Source organism: Temnothorax nylanderi, unplaced genomic scaffold, assembly GCF_030848795.1.
Source record: "Temnothorax nylanderi isolate EJ_2023f unplaced genomic scaffold, tnyl_v1.0 TNYL_tig0923_pilon, whole genome shotgun sequence".
In the NCBI taxonomy this organism is placed as follows: Eukaryota; Metazoa; Arthropoda; class Insecta; order Hymenoptera; family Formicidae; genus Temnothorax; species Temnothorax nylanderi.
Genome location: NW_027249985.1, coordinates 6,200 through 20,953, shown reverse-complemented (window position 1 = coordinate 20,953; position 14,754 = coordinate 6,200). Strand labels below are relative to the sequence as shown.

At 28.7% G+C, this 14,754-nt stretch overlaps 2 protein-coding genes and 1 long non-coding RNA gene across 3 annotated transcripts; all 3 read left to right on the top strand.

Annotated features, from left to right (window-relative positions):
• The first annotated feature begins 1,628 nt into the window (after nt 1-1,628).
• Nucleotides 1,629-2,960, top strand: LOC139785942 (uncharacterized). Its single transcript, XM_071725126.1, has one exon. The coding sequence runs from the start codon at nt 1,629-1,631 to the stop codon at nt 2,958-2,960; it is 1,332 nt and encodes a 443-aa protein (XP_071581227.1).
• Nucleotides 2,961-9,195: 6,235 nt separating this feature from the next.
• Nucleotides 9,196-9,817, top strand: LOC139785940 (uncharacterized). Its single transcript, XR_011722131.1, has 3 exons — nt 9,196-9,263; nt 9,509-9,595; nt 9,741-9,817. It is a non-coding gene; the product is annotated as an uncharacterized lncRNA (long non-coding RNA).
• Nucleotides 9,818-11,057: 1,240 nt separating this feature from the next.
• Nucleotides 11,058-13,834, top strand: LOC139785941 (uncharacterized). The gene is made up of 2 exons (XM_071725125.1): nt 11,058-11,406; nt 11,787-13,834. The coding sequence occupies exons 1-2, from the start codon at nt 11,184-11,186 to the stop codon at nt 13,832-13,834; spliced, it is 2,271 nt and encodes a 756-aa protein (XP_071581226.1). The 5' UTR covers nt 11,058-11,183.
• Nucleotides 13,835-14,754: the final 920 nt, after the last annotated feature.

The following is a 14,754-nucleotide window of genomic DNA, read 5'->3' as shown; positions in this document are numbered from 1 at the left end:
AAAAATTTGCTTGTGTCCTGGAAATAATCGTTAGGTTACAAGACCATGGAAAAAGGGATTACTACAGCAAAAATGCACCTAAAATTTTTTGCATTGAGAGTTATAACTTAACAAGAAGTAAAGAAATCTTTTAAAATTGAATAATTATATTAGTTATCTCTCTTTTTGTTAATACAGCAACTAAATTTGCTAATATACTTCCTTTCTGTGATAATATTTTCTCTTCTTTCAATTATCTATTGTATTTAACATACATACTAATGTTTGTAACCGTAATCAGGCAATATCTTACTCATATCTTTTTGCAAAAGTATAATTTTAAACAATGTTGACAGAAAAATAAGATAGAAATACATAATGTACAATATAAATACATAATATATAATACAATAGATATGTGAACAACTTTTAAAACAACACCTTTCTTGTTTTCTGAAAAGTTAGAGTATCTAAATAAATCGTCATATATTATTTGAAAGTATTATTTTTTTTTTCCAGAAAGCAATCGTAGCATAATAATTAGTTAATGTAAAATTTAGCAAAAAGGAACAAGTAAATGAAAGTTTATTATTAACAACGTAGTATACGTTTCCGTATTTTGTTTGATTTTATTATTATAATAGTATATAAAATACATAGTCTCTTGATTTTCACATACATGCTATTTAATTAATTAAAATTAAAAATATATTTTATCATATGTGTATTATAGGAACTAAAATTATGATACATTTTCAAGCAAAAACAGAAATATTTTTATAAATGTTTTCTCAAAATATGTTAATAAAATAAATCAATTTTTTTCAATTAACAAAAAATATTTTTATAATAAAAATACTGTAATAAAAATATTTCTTTTACAGGTAATAGTTTCTAAATTAATATTCCACTTGTATCACTCTTTTTTAATCAGGCTTTATTGTTCAATTTTGTTTATCTGATTAACTAATTGAAAAAATAACATTTTATTATAGTATAGTATGTAGATTATAAAAACTAAAAAAATGTTTTTAAGTTCATTCATAATTCTAAACTTATATATATAATTTCTCTCAAGATCGATTATTAAAGTAAATAATCCCCAAGCCGAGGGCTGAGTCTCAACAGATCGCAGCTCTACCGAGTACAACACCCCGCCAGGTACCTAAGTCGTCTACAGACGATTCCGAGTCTCGACATCGAACTCGCGAAACTCATGTTCGACCGTTAGACGCCGTGCCGTCGTAAGCGGTGAGATCCCGACGACGGGCAGAGGCGCCGTACGGCAAACCGGGCTCGTGCGACGACCGGACCGCGAGGACCGGCCGCCTAGTAGTGTGTCACATTGTTTTGAGCCTTTCGACTCACGAGACTCCTAGAGATATCATTGCCACCTTTGACTAGAGAGGATACGGCCTTAGAGGCGTTCAGGCATAATCCCACGGATGGTAGCTTCGCACCACCGGCCGCTCGACCGAGTGCGTGAACCAAATGTCCGAACCTGCGGTTCCTCTCGTACTGAGCAGGATTACTATCGCAATGACTGGTCATCAGTAGGGTAAAACTAACCTGTCTCACGACGGTCTAATCTCTATAAATCCTCTATAAATAGCCCTCTATATGATCTGGCCTCCTTCCTCCACCGTATAATGTTCAAAAGCTTCCCGATAGCCCGCAGCTTTGTAAAGAATAGCATCGATTTAGTGGAAGAACTTGCGAGCATACATGTCAACGATGGCTACAAATTGATCTCATTGGATGTTGTTTCCTTATTTACGAATGTACCCATTGAAAGGGTTCTGGACAGCATATCGGTCAGATGGAATTTTATTGCCAAAAATTGCAATATACCGAAATCGGAGTTTTTTACTGCGGTCAGGCTGATATTAAATTCCACCTTTTTTATGTTCAATGGGAAAATTTATCGGCAAACTTTCGGGGTTCCCATGGGTTCTCCTCTTTCCCCCATGGCTGCTGACATTGTGTTACAGGATTTGGAAACTATAGCTCTTTGCACCTTAAAATACATCCCTCCTTTTTATAAGAGATACATTGACGACATAACACTAACGGCACCGTCGACTTTGCTGCAGCATACCTTAGATGTTTTTAATTCCTTCCATCCTAGGCTGAAATTCACCATAGAAATCGGTGAAGATGACAAGTTAAATTTTTTGGAGATCACGATGATGTTGAACAACAATAGGCTAACATTTGATTGGTTCCATAAACCAACCTTTTCTGGCAGGTATCTAAATTTTTTGTCACAGCATCCGGTATGCCAAAAAAGAGGGACGGCCATAGGCTTAATAGATAGAGCATTTTTGTTATCGCACCCGTCCTTGCATGCTAAGAATCTCAGTCTGGTCATTGGAATCTTACTTAATAATTGTTATCCACTGGAATTCATCTATGGGATCTTGCGCGAGCGTCTTAAGTTTTTATTTAACAGAGACTCGAATATGAATGTGAGACGGAATGAAGAGGAGGTTGCTCCTTTTTTCACTTTACCGTACATCCCGACGATTACAGAAAAATTTAAGAACGCCATAAGGGAATTGAACGTGAGACTGTCGTATAACAGCCTAAATAAGATGCGCACATTCATCAAGGCGCAGAAGGATAGTCTCCCACGGTCTAATAAATGTAACGTAGTATATAAGATTAATTGTAATGATTGCGATGCTTCTTACGTGGGCCAAACTAGTAGGCAATTGCAAACTAGAATTAGGGAGCATCGTAATCATATTAATTGGAATACTCCGAATCATTCTGTCATAACCGAGCATAGAGTAGAATGTAATCACGATTTCGATTGGAAGAACGTTGAAATTTTAGACCACGAATCCTATTATTATAAACGTTCAGTTTCTGAGATGATATGTATAAAAAGGCAGGCAAAAGGGTTGAATTTGCAGACTGATGCTGAGGGTCTGCCGGACACGTATCTAAATGTGATCGAGAGACTGTCAAAAATTTAGAACGACTGTATACGATAATCTATCCCCTCTCTCGGTGTATATTATGTTAACCTTCCTAACGATGCTTCACTCACTCGCGACGCGTCGAACGGTTAAGCTCGTTACAATGTGAGGCGTGTGTCGCTTTCGCGGTGCGATATTCTGGTCTGCAGTTGCTCCGTAAGTAAATTCATTAGTCATCTAATCAACATAGATAATTTATGCCCTTGCCACATCGTGACTTCGTTAATGGTACAGGCATGGTTCGAATCTTTCACCCACTTGGTCTTTCAACCGGGCGAGATTATTCGAGGATGAGATGGATGTGGAGCGATTGCACACCGGCATGTCGGGCTTTCGACTATGGTACATCCTGATTTAATTTTATTCTTAGACTGCGTCCTTTATACTTTATTTGTCGATGACTACGCCTTATACTCGACTTTCTGTAAATCTTCGTTTTTGACTATGTAACTTTTAACGCTGAAGAGGACACAAAAAATGTGTCGAAACGTTCGTTAATACATCTATTTATTACTTTTAAATTGGTTTGCGCTTTGACTACCGCGCTTGGCTCTAATTGCCTCACCTATTCACATTGTATTAAAGTAAATAAACTTTTTTAAAAAAACAAAAAAAAAGGAAACATTTTTATAATAAATCTAATTCTTCGATGCTTTATTATATGTATATTTTCATACCAATATTTCACCGAATAATGATCTTGATGAAAATGATACATTAGTACCGCTATTTTTTAGCATTTTTTGCATTTTTGCGTTCTTTTACAATGTAATTGTACATCCAAGTCTTTATTACTGCTGGCTGACGATGTTTTAAAATATTGTTGCGTGTTTTTAATGCAATTTCTTGTAAAGAAGGTAATTTAATTTTTAAAGAAGGATTGTTAATAAACTTGTTAATAATTTTTCCAAATAGGAAAAAACCTGTTTTCTTTTCTTCTTCCGTCCAACGTATTCTTATGGTCTTTCCATAAGGAGGTGCTAAAAATAAATTATTATGTACAAATCGATAAATTATTATGTACAAATATTGTCGAAAATGGAGATAAGTATACATATAAATTAAAAAATATATTGTCAGAAATTAAGATAAGTAATAATTTTAGTAAGAAAAGAACATTTACAATTTTTTAAATAATTTTATTTATCATAACTACAATATTGAAAGTGACTTACTGCACCGTTTCTTTTTTTCAGTACATTCTTTGCCTGAATTACTTTTTCTTTTTATAGTATGGTTATTTATATTCTTTTGTTTTAACAAAGTCTTCTCTGAATTTGTAACATGTGGCAATGTGGCACTTTCAGTTTCATCTTCGATTATATTATTAAGAATGAATTTTACATGAAAAAAAATATAATAAAGTTTTATTTTCTCATTTATGATGTATAATAGATTAGGTTGCATCATATAAAATTGCTGTTTCTATTTATCAAAAATGCTATACTTATATAAAAAAATAAATACCATCAAAGTATGCAATATTAGCATCAATTGTGCATTCTATTTTTTAACAAATTTAGGATTTTTAGACTAAACGCAAATAAATATCGAGTTATCAAATATATTGAATATCAATAATCCCATATGGTGCAACTTAATATAATTGCCAAATATAATATTTTAAAAGTTTATATTTCTCGTAATTACTCTAAAACTGTATATAAGTTATTAAAATACCTGTGCTTTTAATTTTATTAATACTATTCTCTGAAGTATTAATATCTCTTGTACTGTCAGATATTATCGAAGTGTTTGTAGTATCAATATTGTTTGTAGAATTTGTAGTGTTACTTGCAGATATATCTTGAGTTTTCTCTAAAATTTGGGCCATATTTAAAATATCTAATTCCGGTACAGGTTGTCTGTAAATATTTTTATGTATATCCTTATGATGACCCATAAAATCGGCAACACGAGAAATTTCAGTATCTGGTAAATTTGCACATTTGGTAGCCATATCTTTACGTAAAATAGTTCCTCGTAAGCTTTTTCTGTTCTCAGCTCCACATGCATTAGAAAATTCACGCATCAATTTACTCGCCCTTAAATACATAAATCGGTTTTTATCTGTACCAGGTAATCCGAATATATATGGATTTTTAGAGCTTACTCCTGCCAACTTTCGATATTTTAACAATACTTCTATAGTCTCTTTCATTTTCGTATTTAAAATGACTGGAACATTGCGATTTAATTTGCCACGAATAATGAAACGAATGTATTTTAGAGCAGACTTTTTTTCTTTTTCTGGTAACTTCTTATATAATTCATCTTTTTCTGTAATGTTTATAAAGTTTTTATAATCAACAATATAAGCTCTCTCTATTTCTCCTGCTCGGCGCCGATTAAAGACTTGAATTATTATTAATATTGTTTCAGCGAGTGACTTCCAAGTATGAAAGGTAAATTTATTTTTTATTTCTCGCATGCAGGATATTCTTTTTTCTTCTAAATAGTCAGTTAACTTTTTGATATCTGATGTTTTTGGGAGATTTACTATTTTTTTTCGATCGTTGTTATTTTTTGTTTCTGCAACTGTTTTATTAACAGTACTACCATATTCGACTTCTAAAATCTTGAGAAAATTTTTGGCTAGTTTTTGTTTTTCATATTCATGTTGTTTAATAAATTCATTGATTAAGATCTTACATAATTTTTTTAAACATGTACCTAAAGTTGTAGCATTATATGGTATTTCATATGATTCTGTATCTTTATTATATTTAGCAACTATATTTACTGCTTCTATAGCGATATCATAATATTTCGGATCAAATAACATTTGTAATTCTTCTATTTTTGATTCAATTGATCTCACTGCTTCTAAAAATCGTCCAACAAGTCGTAACTGTTGTCGTATGTGATCTCCTAAATGCTGTAATCTATGAATTTGACAAAGGTAATTTCCATATAGTATAATAAGTAAGTCATATTTTATTAAGTTGTAAATATTATCATGTCGCATTACTGGAAGAATATCTTTTCTTAATTTAATGCTTGCTCGATTATGAACAGATTGTGCAGCACTTCGTGCTAGTTTCAATATATTTCGAACTGTATCTTTTTTCTTAGCGCAAATACGATAATGATGCCTGAGATTATGTATTGCATAATGGCCTTTACAATTGGAACATGGCAAGAAGTAAGAACCACATTGTTTCTCGCTTTTAGTAGGTCTTCTTATAACAATCATAGAACCACTATTTACATCTGCTTGTGTGTTAAATTTAAAGTTACCCTTTTTTCTTATTTGACTTATCACTTCTCTCCGTTCCCTAGATTTTTTTGGAAGTGATAAGAACTTTTTTACTTCTTCTTCATTTTTGTGTTTCAACTCTAGATGCCGAGCAATTTTAGTTTGCATAGTATTGCAGTAAAAGCAAAAATTAGATTTTTTATCTCCTTTTGGCCCTCGAGACAATTCTACAAATAATTCATCATCTTTACAGGTTCTGTATTCTACTAACTCATTGTTTTCATTTGCACTTTCTGAACAATTCTGTGATGTATCAGATTCATTAGCAACTTCTAAATCATTAATTTCACAATTTTGTCCATTTTCAATATCGGATGTATATGTATTATTTGAACTCTCACTATGAATAGATGGTTCATAATCCGAATCTTTATCATAGCTTACATTAGTTGAAATTTCATTTTCTGAATCTGAAATAATAAATAATCATTTTCAAATATTCTATTTGTAAAAAATATATAGATAGAATATATATTAAAGATATATTAAACAAAAATATATTAAACAAAAATATATTATTAGATATGTTCAAATATCTTTTATTTTATAAAATTATAGAAATGTTAAAAAAAGGAAATAATTGAGTAACCTTGTTTAATAACAAATTGATAACTCAGTAATTAATGAAGAGTAACTTAAGAAAAACGACATAATAAAAATAAAATTATATTTTAATAGTTTTTTAGATAGTTCAAAAAATTAAAAAATGACATTTATATACTTATTGCAAACTATTATTCATGTATAATAATTAGAAGAACGATATTAAAACAAAAACATAGGTATTAATTTATACTGCAATTTGACAAGATAGGAACAGCATGTTTATAAAAATGCTAATTACTAAGAATTATTTTACACATGAGCTTATTATAATCTAATAGATTATGATCTAATCTATTATATATCTAACAATAAGTTTAATATTATTAACTTTTGTAATTCTTTCTCTAAATATACAGCGACTTTTGCCTGTAAAACTGAATGTAATAATACTGAAAGTAATTTAATTATTTAAAAAAATTAATTGATAAGAAGGATATATATATATATATATATATATATATATATATATGCAAATTGATTACTTCAAGGACATATTTTAATAATGGTTATATGCGATGCGTAATTGGTTATTGATTCGTGTATTTTGATTGTACTCAATATATGATTACTAGTAACGGATATATGCATAAAAAAATATATAATGATTATTTTAGGGACTTTCAGATGTATATTGATTACTTTGGGGACTTTTAGATGTATATTGATTACTTTGGGGACTTTTAGATGTATATTGATTACTTTGGGGACTGTTAGATATATATTGATTACTTTGGGGACTTTAGATGTATAGTTGGAACACCTTATGATTAGTTCTTAAAGTAATCATTGTGTACATAAATTGTCCTCAAAATAATTGTTATACATACAATTTGTGTGTGTGTGTGTGTGTGTGTGTGTGTGTGTGTGCGTACGTGTGAACGTGTGTATGATAATATAATATAATAAATGTATAATAACTAAATATTATTATCATTACACTATTTTACACATCCATTTTTTAAAATAATATATAGACAAAATAATAGTTAATTTTACTGTCAACTACAAATTGACGCTAGTTTTTATTACTATAAATTTTGTGCAGGATATTTTTGTATTTTTTATGTATTATTTTTAATGAAAATATATTTTTATCGTTTATTATATTAATTCTTACTATCTCTTACTAATAAAATAAATAATAGTTTATACTATTCTTTTATTATTTATTATTTTTTACTATTAAACATTACATATATACACATACATATATTTCTAATAAAATTAATAGCTGTCAAAATAACATAGCTGCATATGTATAGCATAAGACTGTTTAAACTAATGAACGTTCAATATGAACCACTTAAGCCGTTATTCATAGTCGGATCTTAATTCAAGATTCTTATTTCAAGATTCTTATTTCAAGATTGTTTTAAGTAATGTCTTAAGGTGAAATTTCATGAGCAGTGAAAAGCAGCAGCAGATCGTACTGATTGGCTATAAAATAGAGAAGTTCTAGAAACTCGAGAACTTCTCTATTTTGTAGCAAATCAGTACGATCTGCTGCTGCTTTTCACTGCCCATGAAATTTCACGTTTAAGATGCTAATACTGACATTTTATTGGTTGGACGATGTCTCAAGTCTGCCTCTGACCATACTTAAAACGATCTTAAATATACGAATCGACTATGAATACCGACCTTAATTTACAATGCATGCTCATTGGTCTGAACATTCTCATGCTATGCATATGCATCTATGTCATTTTGTATTTGATGACTGTAAAGCGCGGCAACGTATACGTGGAAATCAAAGATTAGGTAGACGTTATTAGTATGTAAACGTAACGTTTCGTTGTTTGACGGAATAAAGGGTGCATTCGTTTACACAGGGCTGCGTGCAGAAACATCACCCGAGCGCTGAAAATTTATAGTGCACGTAACATATGCTGTAGGATTTTTAGCACTTGGGTGATGTTTCTGCACGCAGCCTTGCGTAAACAAATGCACCCAAATATTGAATATTGAATCAAGTTTCTCTGCGTTTTTTGTATTTAGATAAGCTGAGGTAAGAAAGTTTAATTTAGGTTAGGTAATGATAGTCTTCAATGTGCATACAAAGTTTGTTGTATTTAAGGTAAATGTACCAATGCCCGGACACGTACCTGTGTCTGGACATTTTTATCATTTTAGTTCTTAAATAAGTTATAATGCAAATTCGAATCGAAGAATCATAAATAAAAGTATTTTTTTCGTATTATAGTTTTGTCTTTAATTTTAATTCGCGTTATACTTACTTAAAAACTGAAATAATAAAGGTGTCCAGACATCGGTCTTAAGCGTCCCGGCATTGGTACATTTACCTTAAGCAAATTCACTGTTTTTTTTTATAGAAAACATGGCAAAAATACATTATTTCTTAATAAAAAAAAATCGAAAGCACTATGTGTGCACAAACAGAAAAAAGAAACATGACGTTATAATAGCTAAGCATGGTACGTATATTCTAACTTAAACACAATTGTCACAGCTGCGGTTCATTTGATGCTACAAACACTTTGAAGCATCCTTCTTCTGCTTCTTTCTTTATTGAGAGAAAGGAGAAAAGAAGTGCTTCGAAGCATTTGTAGTGTTGAGTGGAATGTATCTTTTATTGTAACCAGTAATTTTTTATAAGTGCAAAAATGTAATTTAATTTTTTAAACATATAAATGTTATCAATATTTTCATTCTTTTTCAGGAAACTATGGTGTACTTAAAAATATTGCGAATAATTTAAATATGAATATTCCTTACATTTATTTGACGAAAGTTATCAGAAAAACGAGTAAGAAAATGAATAATACAGAGTAATAAATCTATTATAAAACTATTAGAGTACTATTACGAATAAGTCTTAACTTTAATGTATATTTTTAAATGTGTCTAATATTTGTAAAACTACTAACTATGTAATATTTTCTCAAAATTAGATCAAGTAACGCACTTCAGAGAACGTCAGATTCCAACCATAATAGAAAATAAAATATTATCGAACTTTTATATAAAAGGTATCTACATATTAATTTTTAATTCTATAAATTTTACATACTTATGTATGTAAACTTAAAAAATTATTAAGTTTTACATTATAATAATATTTAATCAATAGACAATATAGTTTATTTCTCTAATTATTTTTAACTTATTAAATTAAACAATTTATTAATGATAACCCAATAACTATCTCTAAATTAATAAAATAATATGTAAAAAAAAATACAAAACAGTATTATAATAAGTATGTAAAATTTATAGAATTAAAAATAAGATAGAAATAAAAATCTGATAGAAGTTTTGGTATTTTTAATTGAAATGTCATGTGACATATACATATTCATTTACCTATCAGTTTTTCCTTTAGTTTCTTATTTTGAAATAATTGATATTTTATTTTAACATCTGCCGCTTTTATAGATCGTTCTCAATTTCTGCTTGCTGCGTTTAATCGCGCATTTTATAAAAACTTGTCATATAATGAAAATTCAAGCAAGCAACTAATATGTAATGACAGAAAAAATAAATCTGAAACAATTACAGAACTGGAAGTATGCAGGTAAATAAAGTTTTCCTAATGTTGCACAATAATAAAATGAAAAATTTTAATTTAATAAAATACGAATAATTTACTAGTTATTTCAGATGTATGCGGCAAATTATGGCAACAAGACACTTTTGAAGACAAGTATGTAAAATATATGTACGACATAGCGCATCACAAATATTTCATAAAGAAATAAAATATATAGTTAAAACTCTTTAATTTAAATAATTTTATCTAAAATAGTTATAATTACAATTTTGTAAATATTTGATTTTTAAATTCAAAATTATATTTAAAAAAAGTACTTTAATTAAAAGTACTTTAATTAAAAAAGTACTTAAATGAAGAATTAATTGTTCATATTAAAATTTTTTTTAAATTGTTTCTTTCTACAAACAGCATTATTTTTCTATTAGAAGAAAACATTTCTCTTTACTATTTCTATAAATATTTATATCAATTAATGTTTCATAAAACCAAAACATCAAAAACTAATAATTAATCTAGTTTTATTTTAACGCTATGCTTTATAGAATATAAAAGAATTTTGCCATGTCTTACATATTATTTTATGGTTACGCTTTATTTGCTATTTTTTCTGTGTATTATACATACTATTTGTTTTATAAATTGTTATATTGTTGAAAGTATTACACACATTTTTCTTGGAATAGATTGAAGCAGTATTCAGACAAAACATGTTCCTGAACTTGTTAAGGAATTAGAGATATTTTAGTTTTTTATTTCAATTTTTATTTTTGTGACTAATTTGCATCGAAATATATCATGCATTTATTTTTATGCATATATAAAGAATCTATATAAATTATTTATGTTTGATTGCAGGTATCAGTCTGAAAGTAACTCGCCAAATTTAACTGTATCGGACAAATCATTAATTTTACAACAAAGTAATTATAACAATGAAGAAATAGGAAACTGTTTGCTAGATTGTAGTAGTATTAATGATACTTCTTTTATAATGGATGAATTGATGCCTTTCAATAATACATATACATTAGAAAATTTTCCTGAAATTGAAGATATTACCCAAAGTTAGTTAATAAGTAAAATTTTGTCATAAAAATTATATATAAGTTTTATTAAAATTTTATTTACACGTATTTACATCTTTACATATTTAATAAAGTTATATATACAGTAATGTTTTATGTTTAGTGGAATTAGGAAATACTATAATAGAAGAACAAGTGGAGAATAATCTGGAGAAAAATAGTGAAAATATCGAAGGTGAGAACTACTTTGAAAATTTTCCTGAAATTGAAGATATTACCCAAAGTTAGTTAATAATAAGTAAAATTTTGTCATAAAAATTATATATAAGTTTTATTAAAATTTTATTTACACGTATTTACATCTTTACATATTTAATAAAGTTATATATACAGTAATGTTTTATGTTTAGTGGAATTAGGAAATACTATAATAGAAGAACAAGTGGAGAATAATCCGGAGAAAAATAGTGAAAATATCGAAGATGAGAACTACTTTGACAAAGATTATGAACCATCAGAAGATTCAGCTAGCTACACAGATTATGAAAGCAATGATGAACTTATAAACGAAAATGAAGCAAGTGCATGTAACAATAGCTTAAACGAATCGACTACTTTTAATTTATCAACAACCGCAAATGCATCGGGTGTATCAGGATGTGATGATGCACAACTTACAATTGATAATTCTCGTAGTGGCACAAAAAAATATTACTGTTTTTATTGTAAGTTACCAAAAGCAAAAATTGCAAGACATTTAGAAAGTGTACATCGTAATGAAGAAGATGTTAAGAAATTCGCTGCATTACCGAAAGGATGTCTTGAACGTAAAAAAATAATTGAAACAATACGTCGAAAAGGAGAATTTCAATTTAACACGAACAAAATGTTAAATGATGGCAAGTTACATGTTGTTAGAAGACCGAATATAAAGTTTGACAAAACAGCTAATGAATATGGAGTGTGTATCAAATGTCATGGATTTTTTTCTAAAAATACTTTACGAAATCATGTTCGAAAGTGTGTAAATGTAAAACATTCTAAAAATCGAATAATAACAGTCCTTGGACGAGCAATCCTCGGTAGAATTAATGAAATAGCTTCTCAAACTCTAAAAAAAGTGATCTTTCCAGTGTTAAGAGAAGATTCTATTACGCGTCTTATAAGATATGACGAATTAATGATTCGATATGGTAACAAACTTTGTATGAAATACAAACCGCAGCATCAACACGATATGGTGCGAAATCGATTACGAACACTTGGACGATTTTTAAAAGCATTAAAAGAAATAAACAATGAAATTACAGATTTTGCCTCACTATATGAACCAAAATATTACGATGACTGTATTAAAGCAGTATATCAAGTAGCTCGATATAATACAGAAACTCAGAAATTTGAGGCTGCTTATACAGCATTTCAGTTAGGTACATTATTAAAAGAAGTTGGAGAATTATGGCGCTCACAGTGTATTAAAAATCATGATCCTGTTAAAAAGGCTCTAGTTGAAGATTTTCTTTCTCTTCGTAAAGAAGATTTTAGCCATTCAGTTAACAAAACAGTAATGGAAACGAGAGCACATATGATACGACAAAAAAAAGAAGTAGCTCCAAGTATAAGCGATATAAAAAAGCTTTACAATTATGTAAACAGTAAGAGACATGAAGCATACAATATTTTGAAGGAAGAATTTTCATATAATGTATGGTTAACTCTGGGTCAATGTACATTAATTTCTATGCAAATATATAACAGAAAACGCGCTGGTGAAATGCAAAGAATACTATTAGAAGATTTTTATAACTATGAAAGTTTAAATGAACAAAGTGATCCAGATCTTTTTAAGTCTCTCTCAAATTCAGCAAAAGCAATTGCACGCAAATATGTACGATTTCAAATTAGAGGAAAATTAGGTCGTCCTGTTCCTGTCTTATTACATTTTGATCTATTAAATTGTATACAATTATTTATACAATGCCGAGATAAAGCTAATGTACATCCAAAAAACCCATACGTTTTTGGTGTAAAAGGTTTCCATAAACAGAGATTTAAATACTTAAGAGCATGCGATCATATGCGACAATTTGCTCATGAATGTGGAGCTGACCATCCTGAAAGATTGCGAGGTACTCTTCTTAGGAAACATATCGCAACCAATTGTCACAAATTAAAGTTAACAGAAGTAGAAGTATCCGAATTAGCAGATTTTATGGGACATAAAGAAAATATACATAAGCAATTCTATAGATTACCTCAAAAAGAGGCTGATATTCTCAATATCACCAAATATCTGGAAGCTGCACTAGGGACAGATATTAACACTCAAAGTGACAGCGATAATGATAGCAATAGTGATGAAAATGATGATTACGATAATGGTACCATTAGTTTAAACAATACTACTGATGATGATAACTTTACTAATAATAATACTAATAGTACTAATGTGCAAGGTACGAAATGATATTATCACTATTATATTTTCAAAACTCCATTTTATGTAAAGAGAAAAAAAGTTTATATTTTAATACAGATATATATTTGAAAAGATTATTTTATTTACAGAATCTGATGACAGTTTGATTTCAAAAAGGAAAAGTAAAATTACGAAAAATCCAAAGAAATTACACAACAGTAAATTCGATGTTTTCATACATGATCAAACTCGAAATAATTAATTTCATTGTACAAGTTACTTTAATTTCAAATATACATTTCTATTGTATATACGTACCATACGTAATAATGTACCATAAATTTTGTTTTGTTTAAAAAAATTGCTTATTTAACAACCTTCATCTTTTTAATTATAGATAATAAAGCAAAAATGAAGTGCAAACGTATACGTTGCCCTGATGAACAGAAAAATATAGTGCTAAAAGCATTTAATAGATACTTATATACTAATAAATGTCCCACTCCTAAGGAAATTGCAGCTCTAATAGCAGCTAATCCTTGTTTACAAACACGAACGATAAGTCAAGTCAAAACCTGGTTTAACAATCAACAGAAAGATTTACGTTCTAAAAACACGAACGATAAGTCAAGTAAAAACCTGGTTTAACAATCAACAGAAAGATTTACGTTCTAAATTTTGAGATTATCTTGTTTTTATTGTCTCTAGAGAGATATTTATAAAATGTTTAAAAATTTTCAGGCACTTAAACACTATATTCAAAAATGTTTCTTGAATTTACATGAAAGATAAAAAATATTTTGTTATTTTTATTTTTTTTTCATATTGACAGTAAAAATATAATAGTATTTATTTATAACATATATTCTAACAACAAGAAATTATATATTTCACTTAATTTAAAAAACAATTACAAATATATAAGGCGTATATAGAAAATGTAATGAGTAAAATATGAATAAATTGCG

What these genes read in the sequence shown, in the direction of transcription:
- LOC139785942 (XM_071725126.1), top strand. Translation starts at nt 1,629, where the DNA reads ATGTTCAAAAGCTTCCCGATAGCCCGCAGCTTTGTAAAGAATAGCATC.
- LOC139785941 (XM_071725125.1), top strand. Translation starts at nt 11,184, where the DNA reads ATGTTTGATTGCAGGTATCAGTCTGAAAGTAACTCGCCAAATTTAACT. An exon ending in AATTGAAGATATTACCCAAA is followed by an intron (nt 11,407 to 11,786) that starts GTTAGTTAATAA and finishes TAGTGGAATTAG; the next exon opens with GAAATACTATAATAGAAGAA.